This window comes from Phyllostomus hastatus, unplaced genomic scaffold (assembly GCF_019186645.2).
Source record: "Phyllostomus hastatus isolate PE091 unplaced genomic scaffold, TTU_PhHast_1.1 phas_contig_196, whole genome shotgun sequence".
In the NCBI taxonomy this organism is placed as follows: Eukaryota; Metazoa; Chordata; class Mammalia; order Chiroptera; family Phyllostomidae; genus Phyllostomus; species Phyllostomus hastatus.
Window position 1 is genome coordinate 11,306,952 of NW_025333709.1, and position 20,478 is coordinate 11,327,429.

The 20,478-nt window shown below is 40.5% G+C and overlaps 1 protein-coding gene across 2 annotated transcripts in view; it reads right to left on the reverse strand.

Annotated features, from left to right (window-relative positions):
* Positions 1–18,448, reverse strand: part of KCNIP4 (potassium voltage-gated channel interacting protein 4) — a 409,866-nt gene extending 391,418 nt beyond the window's left edge. Inside the window, exon 1 of one of the 2 annotated variants that reach the window (XM_045834300.1) lies at positions 18,347–18,448. Coding sequence is in view for 1 of the 2 variants with exons in the window: in XM_045834298.1 (XP_045690254.1) it covers positions 17,891–17,990 (100 nt within the window). In the remaining variant the exon portion in view is untranslated. Of the gene's footprint in view, positions 1–17,890; positions 18,006–18,346 lie in introns of those variants that run through there. The other variant, XM_045834298.1, reaches the window with a different exon arrangement.
* Between the last annotated feature and the right edge of the window lie 2,030 nt (positions 18,449–20,478).

Consider the following 20,478-nt stretch of genomic DNA (forward strand, 5'->3'; position numbering starts at 1 on the left):
CTGGAGAGCAGAGTTTGTCCCGTCTGGAGGTCCTGAGGTAAGGGAGTGAGGCTCAAACATTCTTTTTGTCCCAGGTCCTCTGTGTGTGTATATGAGAGTCTCCCAGGCACCTTGGCTGCAGTCCCCCGAGGGTAATCCTTCAGAGGAGGCGACAGGTGTGAGCCACTGTGGAGAGCCCACAGCTGGGGCGTGGCCACACCCACCAGGAAAAGGGTTGCAAGGGACCTGGGAAGGCACCAAAGGCTTTTCCTATAGCTCTTGACCCAAGTCACCCCCAAGTAAATAGAACACCTCAGATGCAAACCCCAGTCATCTGACCTCTACATCAGTGCTTTTAACTCCCTATCTTTTTCCTCCCGCATCCCACTTTTGCCCTTAAAGTACACACACGCACAAATGCACCCCATACCCCGTTATGGCCTAGGGTGATCCATTCGCATCTGTTTTGAAATTAAATATTAACTCAAACTGGGATTACAAAGTCAAGACTATTTGACACCCTTCTTTAATCTTGCTTTTAATGAACAGATAAAAATACTTTTTAATTACATGCATTATTAAAACAGCGTCTGAGGATCTTGGAGGTTGCTTGAAAACAGTTGACTTCTCCCAGCATTTAAAATATTCCCCTCTCCAAATCTTCTTCAGACAAACGCATTTACATTCCCCATGAATAAAGATTGCCTCACAGCCTCGGCTCGAGCAGTGCCCAATCACTGCACGTTCCAAATGAGTCCGTCTGCCTTTTGGAGAACTCGCTCTGTATGTTTCCCTTTCTTTTTACCAGAGATAAAAATCCTACAGGTGACTGGAATTTAATGGTCAAAACTACAGTGAAAAAGAACAAAAAGCATGACACGATGCCGGCCACACAGCACTGCACAAAGAGCTGGCTTCCTTCCAGCAGTGGTGTGACTTATTGCTGTGAGACAAAGCACTGTTCGTGAGAAATGACAAATGCTAAAGGAAAATTGCCTGGGCCCCCTGGAGCCTGTGCTCCTGCTTTTCTGTCCTTCCCTCCATTCAGCATCCTTCCCATTTAAATGCAGATACACAGGGGGATTCTATACCCTCTTACCTTGCTACCCCTCTTTTCCCCCATCTCTGTTATTTTGCCTCGTTTGAAAACCTGCCTCAGAGCTTTCAACTTTAGAATAAGTAGCTAAGAGGTCAGAACATTTGGAAGGAACAGAACGTGTGATTGGGTGACAGTGTGTGTGCATTGCACGGAGAACAGAAAACGCTGCCCCGAATGCCTGCCTGTGATAAGGCCACTGTGCCCTGTTACGCTGACACCATAATTGGCTGAGCAGGTGAAAATTAACATGGCTCCAGCATACTCCTGTGATAAATGGCACCCCGAATTGGCTACAGTTTAAGGCCTGGAAGTGACAAACTGAGGAGATAAGGTTTGTTGCTTCAGGGTAAAGGAGGTGTGGGATGGAGACCAAGTCCCCGGATGCATTTTCTCTGAAAAGGAACTCTCATCCAGGGAAGTGTCTAAGTATCTTATACCCTATTTTAAACCATGGCCAGAAACATTTCTGCTCAATGAGCAATTTGCAAGATACTTCCCCAGGGATTCCTGATGTCTGTCAGAAATCTCTCTGTAAATTTCCTTCCATTCATTGGAGAGAAGGGAAGGGACATAATGTTTGTGATCTATGCTTAGGCTTTTACTCTGTTAATTTTCCCAATGGCCCTTTGAGAATAAAATAATATACATATGTTGCTGACAAGAAAGCAGGCAAAGAAATTAAACAAAACAAAAAGAAAAGATAAACCATAGCAGAAGTTCATTAAGGACAAAGTTCGGATTCAAATACAGGCTCTCTCACCCCGATGTGCACACTCTTTCCGCACATTCCTGTTGCCTGTAACACAGCATTTCCCAAAAGCATCCTGTTAGGCGTTAATAGGAGGCAAGCAGTGCTTAGGATTCAGCCAAACCAGGTCAGTTTGTCTCACTGTCTGAATTTTATGAGCTTCCATTAATTTGGGAAAGAAAAAGCCAAAGATCATGTATATGAATCAAAATGCTACTACAAATACTACGTATATTCCCATTAGAATGCAAGCATAAATCTATGAAAATAAATATGTACTACATGAGGTTCTGTATGTCTCATAATCACTATGTAAAGGCAAAATGATAATATATTCATAAAATATATGAAAAGTACTATAATAATAAAGTAATAAGCAAAGTTATGCAAAGCCAGACACTGTCCATAATGCCTTGTACATATTAATATATTTAATCATCTCAGCAACCCCTGAGGCAAATATTATTATCTCCATATGACCCATGAGGAACCTGGGGCACAGTTAATTTACTTCTCAAAAGTCCTGCCTGTGATTTTCCCAAGTAAGTGTGCGGCAGAATCTGGTACCAAATGGCTTTCTACTAATTCCATATTGCGGATGGCCCCCATTCAAATCTATTTTGCCAAAAAGTCTAGATTCTTTAGGAGGGGAGTCCTGTAACCTATGCAAAGACAAACAAGGGCTTCCTACTATGATGCTTCCCTTCTTTAACTTCCTACCACCTTTTGTGCTTTGGTTATTGGGAAATCTACTGATATAAAATCAAGCGTGAGCTCTTAGTATTAAATACATATAGTTGATATCAAAATTAGATTTTAAAATGAGAAATCCTACAAAATTTGATTTAGCTACATAAAGGTAATATTTCATCGTCATCTATCCGACACCCTTGCTCACATCCAGTTGCGTATCTACCAAGTACTGCTGCAGGGGATATAGGCATCAGTCAGCAACTCTTTCTGCCTGAAACGGAGCTTGGATTTCCTGGAGAGGAGAGATGCTTGATGACCAGAAGCTGGGTTTGTCCCATTTGGGGGCGGGGGCAGGATTTGTGTTGATGCACGCACAGCCTCTCAGGAGGCTGTCCTTGTTCCCAGCAGCACGTGCACATCTCCGTGACGGTTAGCCCAGGCGGGGCCGCCAGCTCAGTGCGGACTGCTACCCAAGTGCTCGCGGTACCTGTGGCCTGCCTGTCTCTCCGAGAATCTTCTTCAACCACACACTGGTGCATGCTTAGGTTTTAGACAAAACTCACACACACCTACGTAAAATGAAAGAAACAAGCTAAATTAGAAGCCACTGCTATAAAAATATTTTTTAAAAGGAAGACGGGCTAAGCACTTAGACTAGATTTTGAAAAAGATTCCCCGGTTACCATAAACAGTAGGGCAAACGCTTACAGAGACCTTATGGTGGGCCAGGCACTGCGCGTGCTTTCCTACCTTAACTCATCCTCAAAACCCTGTGATATCAATGCTACTATTTTCTTCTTCTTCTTCTTTTCTTTTTCTTCTTCTTTTTTTTTCTTCTTTTATTTTACTGATGAGGCCGCTGAGGCACGGAAGGGATAGACAATTTCTCTGATACTACAAAGCAGGTAATTGCCCAGGCCAGGGTTCAAAGTCAGGCTGTCAGACTGCAGAGTGCATGCTCTAGAGATTCTTAGGCCACCTGTTGTACAATGTGTAACAAGTACTGGTTGAGTGAGCCTTCTCATTTGGCTCCTGCACTTGATGTTGCACATATATTATTAGCTTATTCTTCTTCACAAGAATTCTATGAGGTTGGCCTCATACCCACTTGTTGGAGAAGGAAAACTGAGATCAGATACCTAGCTACAGACTGAGTCTGGATGGAAACGCAAGACTATTTGAACCCAGCGCTGTGTTCTTTCCATGATGCGAACATTCAGGAGGAGTTGTTTTAGGACTTAAGTTCTGTCAAAGTGCAGATCCTAACTTACTTGTATTCTCAGATCATAGCCTATTGTCTCAAAGTAAAGGTTTTCCTCCCCCAAATTCCATTTATTTGAATCAAGGTCAACCTCATTTTTTTTTCACATTCAGCATTCAAGAAAATGAAAAAGTCTAGGAATAAAAAAAAGAAAATTACAGGATCATCCCTGTAGCCAAATTCTATAAAGTACTTTCAAAAGAAAAAGAAATGCATGAGAAGTCCTTAGAATTCCTTGCTAGGGAACCATTTAGTGGAATCTTTGCCCAGGCCTTAAGTGCTTCCATACTTCTTGAAGCTTCTTTGTATCACTCCTTTCCTTTTAATCAGTTCCCCATATGAAATAACTCATACCTAGGTTTTCGCATGAATGGCATGTACTCAGACGCAGCAAGCTGCTGTTGGAGAAAGGAAATGACTGAAGCCCAGAAGTGAGGGAAGCTGAGAGCGGCCCAGAAAGAGCAAACTTCCTCCGGCACTCCCCTCCCCACCTCCCACCCGACCCTCCTCACAGACCGCACACCCAGCCCAATTTCCTTCTCAGTGGAGATGAAGCAAAGCACATCAATGGAGTGAAATGGTTTTCCCCTCACAGTCATAAAACTTCAGTTCCTCCTAAAAAGGGCAGGAAAGTGAGCTCCTCTTTTAGGTAAGCAAGGCTCCTAAGAAAAATGTCGATATCCTGGGCCCTTAATAACTTCCTTGACATAAGATTAGTGATAGAGATGGCTTTTTATCAATCATCGCAGAAACCGACTTTGAAGTTGAAGTTGAAGATGACTTCAGGGTGTAAAAATCTGCCCTCAGTTCTGAGAGGTTACTTCTGAATTATCTTTGTTTTAAAGATAAAAAAACAAACCCAAAGTGCCTCAGTTTGAAATATATTTCCTAAATTAAAAAAAAGTTTTTCATTTTAAATTAATTAATGTCTAGGTTCTAAAGGGTGCTGAGTTTCTTCAACTGGAAAAATTAGTGTGCATTCCATATGGATAGTTTTTGCCTTTTAAAAGTAACCTCTAAGGAGTTATATTTACACATGCCCAAAACACACATGTTCAGAAAAGAAATAAAAAAATTCCAGTGCTCATTCTCTCCCCTCCAACCTCGTGTGCATTTTTTAAATGGGATCATTATTTCCCATACTGTTTGGAAACTTGTTCTTTTTAACTTAAGAAACATATTTGGAATATTTTTTCAACACACTGGTGTTTGCCAATGTCGTGGGATATATGCCAGGTGACTGGGGAAATTTACCAACGAGCAATTTATCAATAGGGCTCTTGTCCAAACTGAACGAATTCAGAATTGAATTCAGCCTGGCCATGGGTACTGACACTGATCGGGGAGGGAGGAACCTGAGCTTAGGAAGGGCACCTGGTTGGGACCCAAAGGCAGCCAGGAAACCATAAGACTGGGCCTCAGTCCCAGGTAGGAGACCCAAGGTAGGAGACTGAGGTCCTGGAGAGCAAGACCCAGGCAGAGAACAGAACACTGACCTGGGCACTTCCTCTGGGCCAGAACCATCATTCCAAGCACTGTGTTTCTATTAAATCTGATTCCTTTCTGACATTAGTCTGTGAGACACACCCAGTGAAGGATTTTGTAGACACAACAGAGGACCAGGAACGTTAAATGACTTGGCCAAGGTCACACAGCTAGAGGAGAGGGTGCAGTCAGGGCCTTTTCATTCCACTTCACCCCAGAGTCAAGCTCCATTCTCTCTCCAGTGCTCTCTTCCACTACACTGCTCTCCTCTTTGGTACTTGTTCATTGGGTTAAATGCACATGCATCTCTCAAGGAAGCTGCGCAGGTGATGGTTCAAAGGAATCAAGAATTGGGTTCTTCAGTGAATGATGGCTGATATCTTAACTGATAAAGTTCGTGGCTTATGTTCTTGGAGTGTGTGTGTGTGTGAAGCATGTAGGTGTGCATGCCCATGAATCTAGTGATATTCAGAAAAACATACCGTATTTTGCCGTGTGTAATGAGCACCCATGTTTTTGGCCCAAACTTTCAGGAAAAACATCTTTCATCTTAATTCTTTTTTTTTTAATTTTTAGAAGATTTATTTATTTATTTATTTACTTACTTACTTATTTTTAGAGAGGGAAGGGAGGGAGAAAGAGAGAGAGAGAGAGAAACATCAATGTGTGGTTGCTGGGGGCCATGGCCTGCAACCCAGGCATGTGCCCTGACTAGGAATCGAACCTGGGACACTTTGGTTCGCAGCCTGAGCTCAATCCACTGAGCTACGCCAGCCAGAGCTCCATCTTAATTCTTTAATTCAATTTTTATTCACTTATATTTAGAAACATACCCAATTATTGTACTCCAGAGTATTATTTTGCAGGTGGATATCATTATTATATTCAAGAGCTATATTTTAAATGCATAAGCATAAAAATAATTAAAAACATTTATATAGATACTGAATTAGTACTACCCATATGCAACCTTATTTTTCTCTCAAATATTTGGGAAAAAAAGTGTGCATTATACCAAGCAAAATACAGTATATTTGTGCACAAGTGTGTACGTGTACAGCACAAATTATATACCTTGCTGATTCTGATAGCCACTGGAATGGAAATTTTATTTCCATTTTCCCATTTACTAACCCATTCTGCCTTCTGTTTGAACATGTCTGGGAAAAGTGATCTTGTAGTAATGTACTCAAAAAGAGGCTCACTTTGTCTGAGTTAGGGAGAGTCCCCTTTTAAAATTATGACCACGCATCTCCAATAGGCACTAAGCGCTGCCCAGCAATCTTCTCATACTTGCCCTGTAAAGACCAGGCTCCAAAAAGACCACACTGTACTTTCTCTCTCTTTAAAACATCCATTATACCCTATCCACAAGTGCTTTTACCTCCCCCCACTTCATATTAACAGAAGAAAGCAACCAGACACAATGTCTCTCAACTCCCCATTATGTATGTACCAACAACTGCGCCCATATTCTCTGCCTTCCCTTCTGTATAACATGGGGAAGGAGAGTCTGTGCTACAACCAAGGCTGATTCCTCTGTAACAGCAGGGGCCTTGGTATTGTTGTCACTCTCCTGTCACCATCCCCTAGAATTCCATGCTGTAGGAGCTTGCTAAATACAGGTTGAATGAATGAATGAATGAATGAATGAATACTGATGAATATGAACAGATCCATTTGCCCTGAATGAAGAAGAGGACAGTGAAAACGTAAAGATTGCTAGGGAGGTACTCCAAATTTGTAGCATATAGGTAGATGATCGTATATGAAACAAAAGATAAATAAATAATAGAAGATCATTACCCTTGCCTCATTTCCTCAGTTTTGTCCCACCCAGCTTTTACAGTGTATCTAACAATTAATGGTCACATTGATAGGGCACATTAATAGAGCCAGGCACTGTCCATGCATCTGGACATGTCATGCTGCCAAATCATCTCAGCCTCACCGTGTCACTCATGAAGTCTCTGAGTCACATGGAGTTAGGCAGAGAGACGACTGGGACCCTACAGTGAACTTCATATCCAACTTCCTGTCTTGAAGGACAGATGTTGCTCTCTGTATCTCTAGGCAGGAGCTGTAGTCATGCCGGAAAAGGCAAGATGTTCTCAGCGCACAACAGGGACAGATCTTGGTTCTGCGGGGCCTGAATCTTATACAATTTGGAGAAGAGTCTCTAAGAAAAGAGTAGAAAAATCTCATATACAAAATTTGGTGTGACAGTTAATATTTATTTAGAATGAAGATGGAAAGGGGTCTACAGAGGGACTCTGTAGCTTAGGTTTAATTTACTTCAATGTAATGGACCTAGTCTTACCTGAGACGCAGGCACATGATGACTGAGAATTCATTCTCTCCAAGCTGACAGGGTAGAATTGCATCCAAGACAGACCACTCCTAGGTGTATGACCTTAGGTAAGTGATGGAAACTTCCAGAGCATGTACTTTCTAATTTGTTAAATCTTCACTTCTATCACCAGTGTATAAAAATGATTGTCAGCATGAATAATGCATTTAAAATACCGGCCATAGTGCCTGGCATATCATATGCTCAATGAAGCGCTCATTCATATATTACTGGGACTCTTAGTATCTGATGCCACCAGCTCGGGGACCTCTCTCCATGATAACCTGTCTCCAGTATCCATCTGACGCCTGCCTGAATGCCCGAGCACCAGGTGTTTGGGGTTTGCCCCCGTGTCTTCACCATCGTGCATCACATTCGGCATACCTCACCAGGTTCCTTGGGAGCTTTGTGTCTGCCTTATGCCAGAAACCCCCCTCCCCCACTGTCCTGGACATAAACCAGTAAAACGAGAAAATTCCAAGATGAGGAAAGAAGATTAATAGTATATTAAGTACATAAAGAGCCAGAAATCCTGTAATTATGGCTAATCAGATTACCCTCACAGGGTTTTACAAAATTTGGATAGTATAAATATGTGAAATTATTAGCGATTCACCTATAATTTATCACTCTGTCATAGATGATGCAATTATTATGTATCTAATGGTAACAATTAGTTTTGTCACTTCTGATAAGACAATTAACCTTCCTGGGCCTCAATTACTTGTCAAATGAGAGGGTGGGACTACGGTCTCTATGACTTCTTGCTAGTTTCAAAAAATGTATTAGTGTAAATATCTTGAGTATAAATGTGTCATTCTCATTTTAATTTGGATATGCCCAATTTGAATAGTTATATTTGAAGCTAATATGTGGGGGAGGAGAAGTTACTCAGAGGAAAACAACATAATTCTTTTACATGAAATGTGTCTTTCATCTCAGCTTCCTAATACTCTCTTTATGGCAGGGGCTGGAGGAATATAATTTGATTCTTTCAAATGTCCACTCTAGTGAAGACAATTTACACTGGCCCTGTAGATGCGATTGAGAGAAGGGTACGTGGGCCAGGTCCTTGAAGCAGCCTGGTAAGGAGAGGAGGACCAGCCCTGCTCACCCCACCGGGCAGGTGAGAGGGCAGATCTAACTTCATGAAGAAGGATGAGTATTGAAGCCTGAACCTATGTTTCAGATTGGTCATGAGCATTGCAGGCAGTTTTTCCAGGTAAGGGAGGTCTGACAAAAGATAGTGAATCAATGTCCTGGGAGGTGTCTGAGGCAGAGCCAAGAAGTATCTAGAAGTAGACCCCATGCTGAGATCAGCGTAGCTACCTACGCTATGGAAATGGATACAGTGTGGAAATGGATCCTGTGGCCCATGAAAGATAGGTGAAATCAAGGACTTGTAGAGACTTCCCATCCTAACCCTTCAGCGGCTTCCCAGTATACAAAGGCTAAAACCCAGCCTTTGCAATGGCCCTGCATGATGTGACTTTGGCCGTCCCTCCACTCCTCGTCTCACTACCCTCCGCAGTTCGCTGCTCCAATCCCACTAGCCTTCCTGTGCAACTCGGATACAAGAAGCACACCTCACACCACGGGCTCCTGTACTTGATCCTCCCTTTGCCTGGAATCCTCTTGTCCCAGATAATACTGTCTTCTCCGTTCATTTCTTTCAAGTGCTGGCAGAAAAGTCAATTCTGCAGAAAGGCCTTTTCTTACCACTCTATCATAAAAACACCTGTTTCTGACCCCTTACTTATAATTTATGCTTGGCTCCATTAGATATCAGATTGTGTATATTCCTTTGTTTATCATTTTTTGTTTTCCTTCCCAATAGGACATCCATTCTGCAAGGACTTGTTTTGTGCTCACTGCTGTGTAAAGAACAATGTGCGGAGCACATTACAGGTAACATACTTAGTGAATGAAAGCATGAATAATTTCTACTTTAACTCTTCTGTCTCGTGGACCTTTGTGTAGCAATTATAGCTGTATCTCAAAATTTGGCAGATCAACTTGCAAGAATGGAAGATTTTTTCCCTCGGTTTCTGGCGGCATCCCTGGAGCTTAGAACAACATGAAAGCTAAGAGAGTTGCTCAATAAATAATCTTAAATATTGTCCACCATGAAAATAAAAAAGTTCCCGCTCTACAGTTTCAAGAAAGGAAGTCAATAATTGTTCTTTGATTACAGTAACAAGGAACACCAGAACCAATTTTGAACCCAACCCAATAAAAAATGGCAACTCTCCATTAGTAATAAACATGCTTTGCAAAGCCCCCAACCCGACACACACCAGGAGTTCTTGCTCTGAACAATGTATTCTGTAAGGACTGTTCTCGCTTGCTGAGCAGGCAAGGAGTGCAGCTTTTGGTTCCAGATACTGAGTGGTGACCTCTTTTCTCTGGAATAAAAGATGATGGCACCTGGAATATGGCAAAACTCACAAATCGTTTGTTATATCCTAGAAAGAGTTCTAAGCATACACAAATACTAACTCATGTTACCCCAGGTCACAAAACTAATATACTGTATTTTGCTGCATATAATACGTATTTTTTTTACCAAAATTTTGAGGGAAAAATAAGGATGCACATTATACATGGGAAGTACTAATTCTGTGTCTATATAAATGTTTTTAATTCTTTTATTTATGCTTATGTAACTCTAGAAGGCAATAATGACACCTGTATGTAAAATAATCCCTAGAATATAATTGGATTTGTTTGTAAATATAAATGAATAAAAATTGAATTAAAAAATTAAAAGGAAATATTTTTTTTCCTTAAAGTTTGGGCCAAAATCATGGGTGCTCAGTATACATGGGAGCACATTATACACAGCAAAATACGGTATATTAGAGCTAGCATTCAATTATTATTAAATGCAATTATTGTGGTTTTAGAGTCTGTGCTCTCCGCTCTATAACCTGTGGTCTCTGTAAGAAACCTGAAACACAAAATTGGTATTGTTTCAGTAATAACCGTTGGTCTTCATGATGAGGCTGCTGACCTTTTTAAACATTTTTCAAAGAACTGCCGCCAGCCGCCTGGGGGAGAATTCCGGAGAGGTCAGGGTAGGCAGGTCCCTGTGAAATGGTACAAGCCTGGGTGAGGCCTGGGAGATACTTAACTTCCTGCTTTTAGTAATCAGAGAGATGACCAATTAGAATACCTGCCCTTGTGACTTGCGTGTGCATCTGCTGGGTGTTGAACCTAAGTTTTCCAGAAATTCAGCGCCTGGGCGACTGAATGGCTGGCTGCCAGCGATGACTCTCCATTACTAACTTATTCAGACAAGTCACTGAGGTGGGAAACGCCTCAGTTTATGCCTAAGTATTCTTTGTGGTAGCATCTGTCGCTCATGATAAAGCTAAGCAGAAAGTGTGAAAATTACCTTCGCCGAGGTCCTAAAATCTTTGGATGTTAGAGTGATTGATCCGCTGGCGGAATAACTCAGGAAAGCTCAAGTTTGGATGCATGTTTTGTGGAATTTAGACCATGGCTAAAGTTTGTTTTTTGAATATAATTCATCAGACTTTTTTTCTTTTGTAGAGTAGTGGTTTTTTTTTTCTTCTGTAGGGAAGTGTTTTTTTTTTTTCTTCTGTAGAAGTCATTTTATCTCTCTAGGACTCAGTTTACTTATCTATAAAATAATCAATTTGGAACTGGACATTTCTAAAGGATGTTCCATTCTATGAAGACTTGATAAAGTAGAAATTAAATTATGTTAAATACACGTTTCTTTTTTTCTTTCTCATTTTTGGGTTTATCATCCTAGCTGTGCATTTACACAGAACACCTCCACATGGAACTAGAAGTAAACAAATTCACTCAAATTAAAAAAAAAACATTTATTGTGATAGGGATGGTCTATAGAAATGGTTTATGTTAGAAAAGGCTTTTATTTATCTGTGCACACTTTATCTTATCTTTGAATACTTATCTTCTCAATGGCCTTTGCATCAGTGCCAGTAGGAAAACATCGGAAATAATACAGATTCTTTCATCACATTCTCTTGTGATCTTGAGCGAGTTCTTAATCTCTCTGAACCTCCAGTTTGCTATCTACTTGGAAGTATCTCCTGTGGTCTTGCAGGCTGGTATGATGATGCCCGGGCATGGCACCTGGAACAACACTCCGTTTACCCTGTCGGTCCTCCAGTAGATTCCCAACCAAAGTAAGTTTTCCTCCCTCCCTTAGTCTGTTCCCCATAACCAGAACTATCTGTGTTCCTTCTCACTTCACACCCACGAAACAGACTGGAGTAGGTGTTTTCTGCTGATGACCACCCTGACTAAGCCGGAAATCCTACTGAGGCTTCGGTTAGGCTCGGTATCAACTCCGGATGCTCTCACTCTAAAGTCCAACGCCTGCGCCGATCATCTTACTACCTTCGTCGGCTGGTGCTGCACTCAATCCTCCCCGTAAACCTCAGCCCGTTCCCAAATAACGTCCCTCCTGGGTTCAGGGTCTTATCTTTACACTGCAGCATCTCTTGTGGATTGTCCTATTTTCTCCCCAATCAGCAGCTCGTCTCTGTCCCATCTAGTTCTAGTAGTCCCACCTGTCATCCAGAGCAAACAGGTACAAATTGGGCTGGGTTCGAGTCAGTCTATCCACTTTCTTCTCGGTTTTTATCCCAGAGCCCAAATAAAGAATGCACTTGATTTAACAAGAGTATAATACAGATTCATTTAAGTTACAAGATTTGTCTAATTTATTAGAGACTTTTAATATTCTTTATGCTCTATTTATAGAATAGTATTGTTAGCCTGTCAGTGTGAACATTCATGCTTACTAAACAATGTCTGTGATTTCGAGTGTTTCACATAATAGAATATGTCCAGAAGGGACTGCAGGAAGACTTGATGGATAATTGACCTAATACTTTCTCCCCTTTACCAGATTATTTGTCATAGCCGCCATGCTATAAGGTCTAGAAAATTAAAGTTACAGAATAGAATACAGAGCCTGATGATGTGAGTTTGAATTTCACCTTTATGACTTATGGGTTGAGTAACCCTGAGCCAAGTTACTTAGCCCCTAGAGGTCTATGTTTACCTGCTCCAGAGGACCATGGTGAAGATCAGATAGTTCTGTACTAATACTACACTATTTTAACACTTTATTTTTTAATTTTTTAAAAGATTTTATTTATTTATTTTTAGAGAGGGAAGGGAGGGAGAAAGAGAGAGAGAGAGAGAGAAACATCAATGTGCGATTGCTGGGGGCCGTGGCCTGCAACCCAGGCATGTGCCCTGACTGGGAATCAAACCTACAACACTTTGGTTCGCAGCCCACGCTCAATCCACTGAGCTACACCAGCCAGGGCATGTTTAACACTTTAATACACTGTTTAATACTATACTGCATTTCACATGTCTCATAGATAGGTGATCTTCAATAAAGCAAAATATTAATATTATTCATCATCATTTCATTTCAATAGATTAAAAAATAAAAATTATAAAAGCCAAGTAATAGCTCTAACCACATGACTATTAAGAGGCCAAGCTGTAATTAGAATCTAAGCAAAATAACTCTCTGGATTCTCTGAGTATTATCTCTGACCATCCTAAATCCTCTTCTTCCAATAGTTCCTTCGTAGGCATTAATGGTCTTGAAATAAAGGAAATACTAACTCTAAAAACACTAGAGAAATTCAAATAGGTAAATATTTCCTTTATTCCATTCCCAGATGGTGTAAAAAGATAGTATGTGTAAATTTTCTAATATCACCACAAATTAGTTTTACATTTCTTAAGCATCATAGTTCAGAAAGACTTCCCCGGTAGTACAAATATACATCAGCTTTTGCATCCCATTGCATTTGGGTAAGTAGACTTATGGGAGAATTAAAAGAGAGTCTGTTTTAAGAATATCAACTGAGCTGTCTGAGGTACTAGAACAGTTCCTGTCATTTCCAGGCCCGTGGTCCTCATTACACATCATGGACACACAGACCTGTTTTCCAGTCGGCCCACTTTATTGACAGGCCCAACACATCCACACTTCTGTTAACACACAGGAAAGCTAAGAACTTGGGTTCCAAAAATTCATCTTGTGCATATGGGTATTCTTTAGAACTCTTGAGGAAGCTTGTATTATGGTATTATAAATATCTTCTAAATAAAATGAGCTAAATATATACCACAATTAATGTGTATTCTACAAGGGACTTAAATTATTATTTGATTTCTTTTTGTCTTTTTATCAAAGACAAATACCAATAAAAGTGATTTTTTCCCAAGTCATGTGTGCTGTTGTACTTTTGTGAAATGCCTTTTACTGAGATTATTAGTAAGTAGGGAGAAAGATGGCTCTTTCTTAATTCAGTAACTATTTCAGCATAATTTAATGCATATTTGGATGAAAAGTAGATATTTTCACAGCCCAGAGTTGGATGCAGAAATAATGAAATAGCTTTGCCATTAAAATTTTTATTCAATTTCTCCCTGGTATGCATAAACTGAAAACCACTTTCCTTTTTATGGCTGAAAAAGAGGCAATTTACTGTTGTGAGGTTTTAGTATTCCAACCCAGTGTAATTCCTCGTAGTGCCTGCACTCCTCAGTAGCTAGAAAGAGCCTGTGAGTTCAAAACTCTAGCAGTGTGTGTTATCCTCAAAACTGTGCTCAAGTTCAAACTATTAGATGCATTCATACTGGTCTGCTGTTGAGATTACTTTTCTTAAAAAGAAAACATATGGAAGTTTAACTAAACTACAAAATAAAAAATAAATAAATAAATAAATAACAACAAAAACCCAAACCATCAAAAAACAAAAAACAAGTGAACTTTAAAATGTTAACAAACAATAACATGGTGTACTTATTTATTATTGGAACCCCATGTAAGTTTTGAGAAACTACATTACGAGAATGTCTGGAATCACAGTCCCAAATGTCAAATCCTAGAGCTACAGGAAGGGGCATTTCTCTGTTCTCTTGAAATGCAATGAGACTCTCCCTGAGATGTCATGAATGAGTCCACTATGGGAGAGGAGGGATTAGTCCAATGCCTGTACTGCATATCAATTCCAAAATGGGCCACTGATAGCCATTTCATAAGAAAGGGCATGTATTATGTAAATCATCAAACTCTCATTGCCTGATCGACTGGTAAACTTTTTGAAATGGAAAGTTCTGTGGAGATTATCAAGTCCAGTTTTTTTCATTTTAGACCACTAAAGAGGTAACATGGCTTACCAAGGTTAGAAAGTAAGAAAGTGGGTCCTGGCTAGTGTGGCTCAGTGGACTGAGTGCCTGCCTGCAAACCAAAGGGTCACTGGTTCTATTCCCAGTTAGGGCACATGCCTGGGTATTGGGCCAGGTCCCCAGTAGGGGGCATGCAAGAGGCAACCACACATTGATGTTTCTCTCCCTCTCTTGTTCCTTCCTTTCCCCTCTCTCTAAAAATAAATAAAATCTTAAAAAAAAGAAAATAAGAGAGTAGCAAGAAAGGGGTAAGAACCTGTACTCTTAATATTGTTTTGTTTTCCCATGTTCAAGGATGCCACCCACTGAATGCAACTCTTTTTGTTCAGAAATAGATGCCATGGATCTATGAGTAGCACTGTGTGTTTATGCAGACCAGACCTAGTCTGGAATAAAAGAAACCAGACCCTCTAGACCCATCTCCCAGTCTTCTGCAAGAATGGGAGTTCAAAGTACTCAAAGCCAAGAAAGCAAAAATTTCAGACTTGAAAGTTACTCATTTATTTTGAAGTGCATTTATTCTATACATATTTAAAGAGAGATAATAACTGCATTATGCAAACCTAGTGTTATATATGCCCTAAGAACGTAATGCATATTGCACATGTTAAAATATAGAAAGAAAAACTATGCCTGGAATGATAACTACACTGTAAAACAATTTTAAGGCTTAGATGAAAATGTTTAATTATTTAAGGAAAAAAATTCAAAATCATCTGTATAGGGCTTTAACCTAAGTCCACGTTTTTCTACTTAATACTCAAATCTGTTTACTATAGTACACTTTAGCAGACAAATAAGAAAGGTGGAAGAAATTACTTTCCCCAACTTAGATACGTAAAATGGTAGGGGGAGGAAGGGCACTCCTATGGGAAAATAAATCTGAAAAATATTAGAGTTTGTTTTTAAGAAAGCTGCAGAAAATCTATGAAGATGCTATTTTGATAATAAATGTTTATCTTTTTCATTAATTAAAATTAGGCTACGACTTTAGATTTGCGCATATTCTCATCTATAGAATCAGACTATGTACAATGAACTATAACAGTTCAATCCATTCTTTTGGTTGCTATCTCTCATAAACAAAGTATGCAGCCAACTTAAATGTAGTTTAGGAGATTTTCTGGGGCTAGCATTTACTTTGGAAACGTCTTATACAAACTTCAAGACAGAAAGCACTTTTGTTTTCTGTCTCTATCAGCATTTACCCATTAGATAAAATTGCTCCTTAGAGTGGTTATCAACATTTTATCATTTAAAAACACTTTCTAGAAACACTGGAAATCAGCTGTGGGTTTTGATGTTGAAGTTTATGAGAGAACACTCACTCTCTGCATAGTATTAGCACAGTGTTGGCCTGGGAAACGCTGACATCATAAAATATAAAATACAGGATAGAAACTGCTTATAAACATCAGTATAGTTTGGAGTACAAGCAATTAGAAAAAGAAAAGAATTCATAAAGGTTAGTAGTCTTTAGAGGAAGGAGATGTACACTCTCCTTTGGGAGAGTAAACGTTTTTGCTCCTAAAATTAGAAAACCAGTACCAGAGTAGGTTTCATCCCCAAACCCAGAATAAACACCATCACAAAGAGTTTAAAGAATGACCACACATCGTCCATGAAATCAGGTAAACAATTCCCTCAACGTAGCCAAGAATGCCGACACTGCTCCATGTAACCGTCAGTCTCAGGAAATAAAAACCAGTGCCTTACAATGGCAGGTCCCGTCCCATTTGCCGGGTACAATAACAGACACTAATAAACAGAGACGCACAACCAAGTTCCTGGTGTCATGAGGACACATGAGATAAAGTCAGCGTTAAAGAGCAGTCACCGCTTCCAGAATTTAGAATTTTATCCTCTTTTAGAACTACAAATGTTTCCATCGAAGGAGGCCCCAAAAAGCATTCTGCAAACTTACTTAACATTACTTGAACAAACCCTGCATTCCACCATCCCTCCCCACCACGGGTTACAGACAGAGATTTCTGATAACCTACATCCGAGGGACACACTTACTCTAATTTCATGTTTGCTGTTTGTCAACGCAATCTGATTCGTGCCACACTTGGCAGCCCCCTCTGGAGGACTGGATTAGCTGTGGATGTAAAACATTTATAACCTATTTGCATTTTACACAAGTTTCCAATTTACAGCAAGGCGAACACCAAAGTATTACCACGTCAAACATCGTCTGCGGCTGCGTTTAAGCATTGCTCTGACACCTTCAGAGTCAGTCACGAGCTGTACGCAAACACTCTCAAATGTGTTCGGAGCAGTAGGAAAATAAAAGAGTCTAAGTTTACTCAGACTCTTAACAGAGACTTTAATTCAGGGAAAGGTACAGGCAAGTACACGTCTTATGTTTTAAAGCACAAGATGAGTGTTAGGGGCACTAGGAGAAGGAGCCTCTGATAAACATACAGAACAAACACTGGAAAAACAGTTTGCTGTTTGGATTCCACGCTAAGGTCTGTCATATGAGTTGGGGACGCTGCCCCACAAGCTCTGTTGGGATGTAACATAAGTAATATTATAAATACGTCTCAAGACAACCTTATAAAAAGCTTGTCAGTCTTAGGCTCCAGTCTTAAATCATAAGAAATTATAATAAATGTATATCCATTTCCATTTGATGAATGCATTTGCATAGCAACAAACAGATGAACCTCATAACATATCCAAATAAAAATTTTGCTGATACTATTAAAAGGGATAATAGATAAAATAATCTAAGATCCATATGGACTAAATGTTCTCAATATAAGCAGACATATCAATTATAAATTTTTCATTTCCTCAGTTTTGGTGCTAACATTTTGATTTAAAGTGATGCTCATAGTTTTAACGTTCTACTGCTGTGAAAACATTACTGAAACTTACAAAAAGTTTATATTATTAATCTTTTCTTCCTTCAAAAAATCTGCCTTTCTTCACATCCACCCCTCAGTTACATTTCTCTGATTTCCTTTCAGGTGCCTCTTCTAGTCCCTTAAGAAATTTTTATTGCAAAACAGAATTTTTAGAAGTAACTAAAAAGCACTCCCTTACCTTCTAAACCTGCTTCAATCAGCCCAAACTGTTCCAATAATTTAACAAAAAGCACAATGACGATCAGAACTGCTATCATTTCAAGCCCTTCCAAGTTCATGGTCAGCTAGGTCATGGTCCGATAACAGCCAGTGAGAAGTGCCTGTCTTCCTGGCTTTCTTTGTAAAGCCATTAAACTACATTAAGAAGGCTACTGCCAGAGGAGTAGGGGAGGAGGAGAGCCGAGGTGGGGGGGCGGGTAGGGAGAGAGGGAGAGAGAGAGAGAGAGAGAGAAAGAAAGAGACAGAGAGAGAGAGAGAGGAGAGAGAGAGAGAGGAGACGAGATGGAGCGGCTGCGAGAAAGGGCGTGAATGGGAGAAAATACACATCCTGTCTACAGTAGCAGAGGCCAGAAGTGGCAGCCGGATAAAGTCAGCCTGTCGGAATTACGCGCTTCCTGGGGGTTATCACTCTTACACAGAGAGACAGCCACGCATGAAGTAACACGCAGATCACCCGAAGACCTGGGAGGTCACCAGAAGGTCTCCAGGAAACATGACGTGTGGCAGTGATGGCTAGGTGGCCGCTGGTCCAGCCAGCCTGCGCCCGCTCTGCTGGTGGCTTTGTTGGGCTGGTCAGTTGCCTTGGAAACGGAAACTAACCAAGGCTGGACTCCTGCTGCAGACAGGGACCAGCGCACCACATCTTGAAATAAACCTGAAAATGCTGAGGGGCGGAGTATCAGCTCGGATTCAGCTGCTTCAGAAACACTGTTTACTAGTCAGGAGAAGCGAAGTGTGTATTTTGTCCCAGCGAGACAAGAGCAGAGAGAAATGAGGCTTAAGGGAGTTGTGCCGTATTGACTTGCTTCTTTTCAATGAGTTGCTTTATCCCAGGGCACAGCCTGAGTCATTGTGAACGAGTTCGGGGATTTGAATAGTGACTGTCTTACAGTTTCAAATGAAAGGTATAATAAACTAGTAAGTATTCTTAATAATTGTAAATTTTAGAGTTCAGCAGCTAGCTGCGGCATTAGCTCATTTCCATTGAATACACCAAAATACATACTTTTTTTTCCAGTGTATACTTTCTATGCTTTTTAAAAAACATGATTCAAGTAAATTTGGAGCCACAGACAGTTTTTTGAGGAAAAAAAGATCAATCAGAAACAAAACTTTGCTTGGAGCTTCTGTTTCTTGCACAATCATTCATCTCCCCCCTCCCCCACCCCACTGCTGCCCAAATAGATCAGACCCACATTTAAATACAGAATTAAAACAAACAAACAAACAAGTGTTAGAAGACATCTCAGAAAACCAATTTAAGATGAACACACTGAGGACCCAGAACGCACAAGGAAGATCAGGCAAAGGCAGAGCTGGTTGGAATGCATGCCTCCCTAATGTCTGGCTGGCTTTTGAGGCAGGGTAGTGCAATGGTTCAGAGCACGGACTCCAGCGCCCAGATGCCTGGATTCCGGTCTCCGACCTCTCACACAAGCAGGGTGGCCTCAGGTAAGTTACGCAACATCTCCACGCCTTCATGTGCTTGTCTGCAAAAAGGGCATAATGCACTTAGCTCATTTGACTGTTGCCCTAATTGAGTAATACTTTCAGAACAGAGTATTCAATCACTCGTAGCTCTTGTGTTTATTACAAGTCTCTTCATCTGCGTTGATACCACACAGCGCTGCTAGAGCAATGGCTCTGAGACACAGCCCTCATATTATTATTACCTCCACAAAATCTTTCCATGGCTCCCTATGTCCCTAATGAATAAAATCGAAGCTCCTTTCAACTGCATCCTAGTCTCTCAGGCATCTGATAGCAGCTTGAGGGGGCACCTCATTGGCCCTGTTTCTGTCCATCACTCTACCTGACAGCTCGGCTTCCTCCCTGCAAACTCATTCTGAGCTCCTGCATCTCCAGGCTTTGTTCAGAGACTGGATGTATTTGAAAAACCCTTTCCACACCATATCTGCCTCACAAGCTCCTAAAACATTTCCATGGAACTTCTCCAAGCAGAATTGGAGAGAAACTCTCCCCCTCCCCTTTATTATAGTACTTTTTCCTCTTATAATATATTATATTGTAGCTACTTGGGTGTAATTATCCACACTTCAGGGTAAGTTTGTCGAGGGCAGAAATCACGCCTTCCTTTCCTGTCTGTTCCCCACACACACTTCCCAGGTCTATGGTGCATATACTTGTTGCATAACAATAGGCAGCATTAATTAATTACCACATACCAGATGCTTTGCACACATTGCTTTTCCCTTTCAGCCTCTCTGAAATGAGGTATAATTAGGTGAGATTTACAGAGAAACACTAAGCTGCAGAGTTTAACTAGTAGCCTCAAGGTTCTGCTTCTGGTGAGGGGTGGGATCAAAATTCAATCACTAATTTGTTCAACTCAAAGCTCATTCTTCCTTCCATTATTCCACACAGATTTAATTGAATTAAATATCCAAACAACTGGCACAAATATTTATCCTCCTAGGAATGAAGGTCAGAACCAAAATGATCCTCCCAAAGTTTTGTGACATTCTAATTAATCCATTAACCCCTGTAACTTTGCAACATGAGAAGATTGCAATCTCATAGTTAATT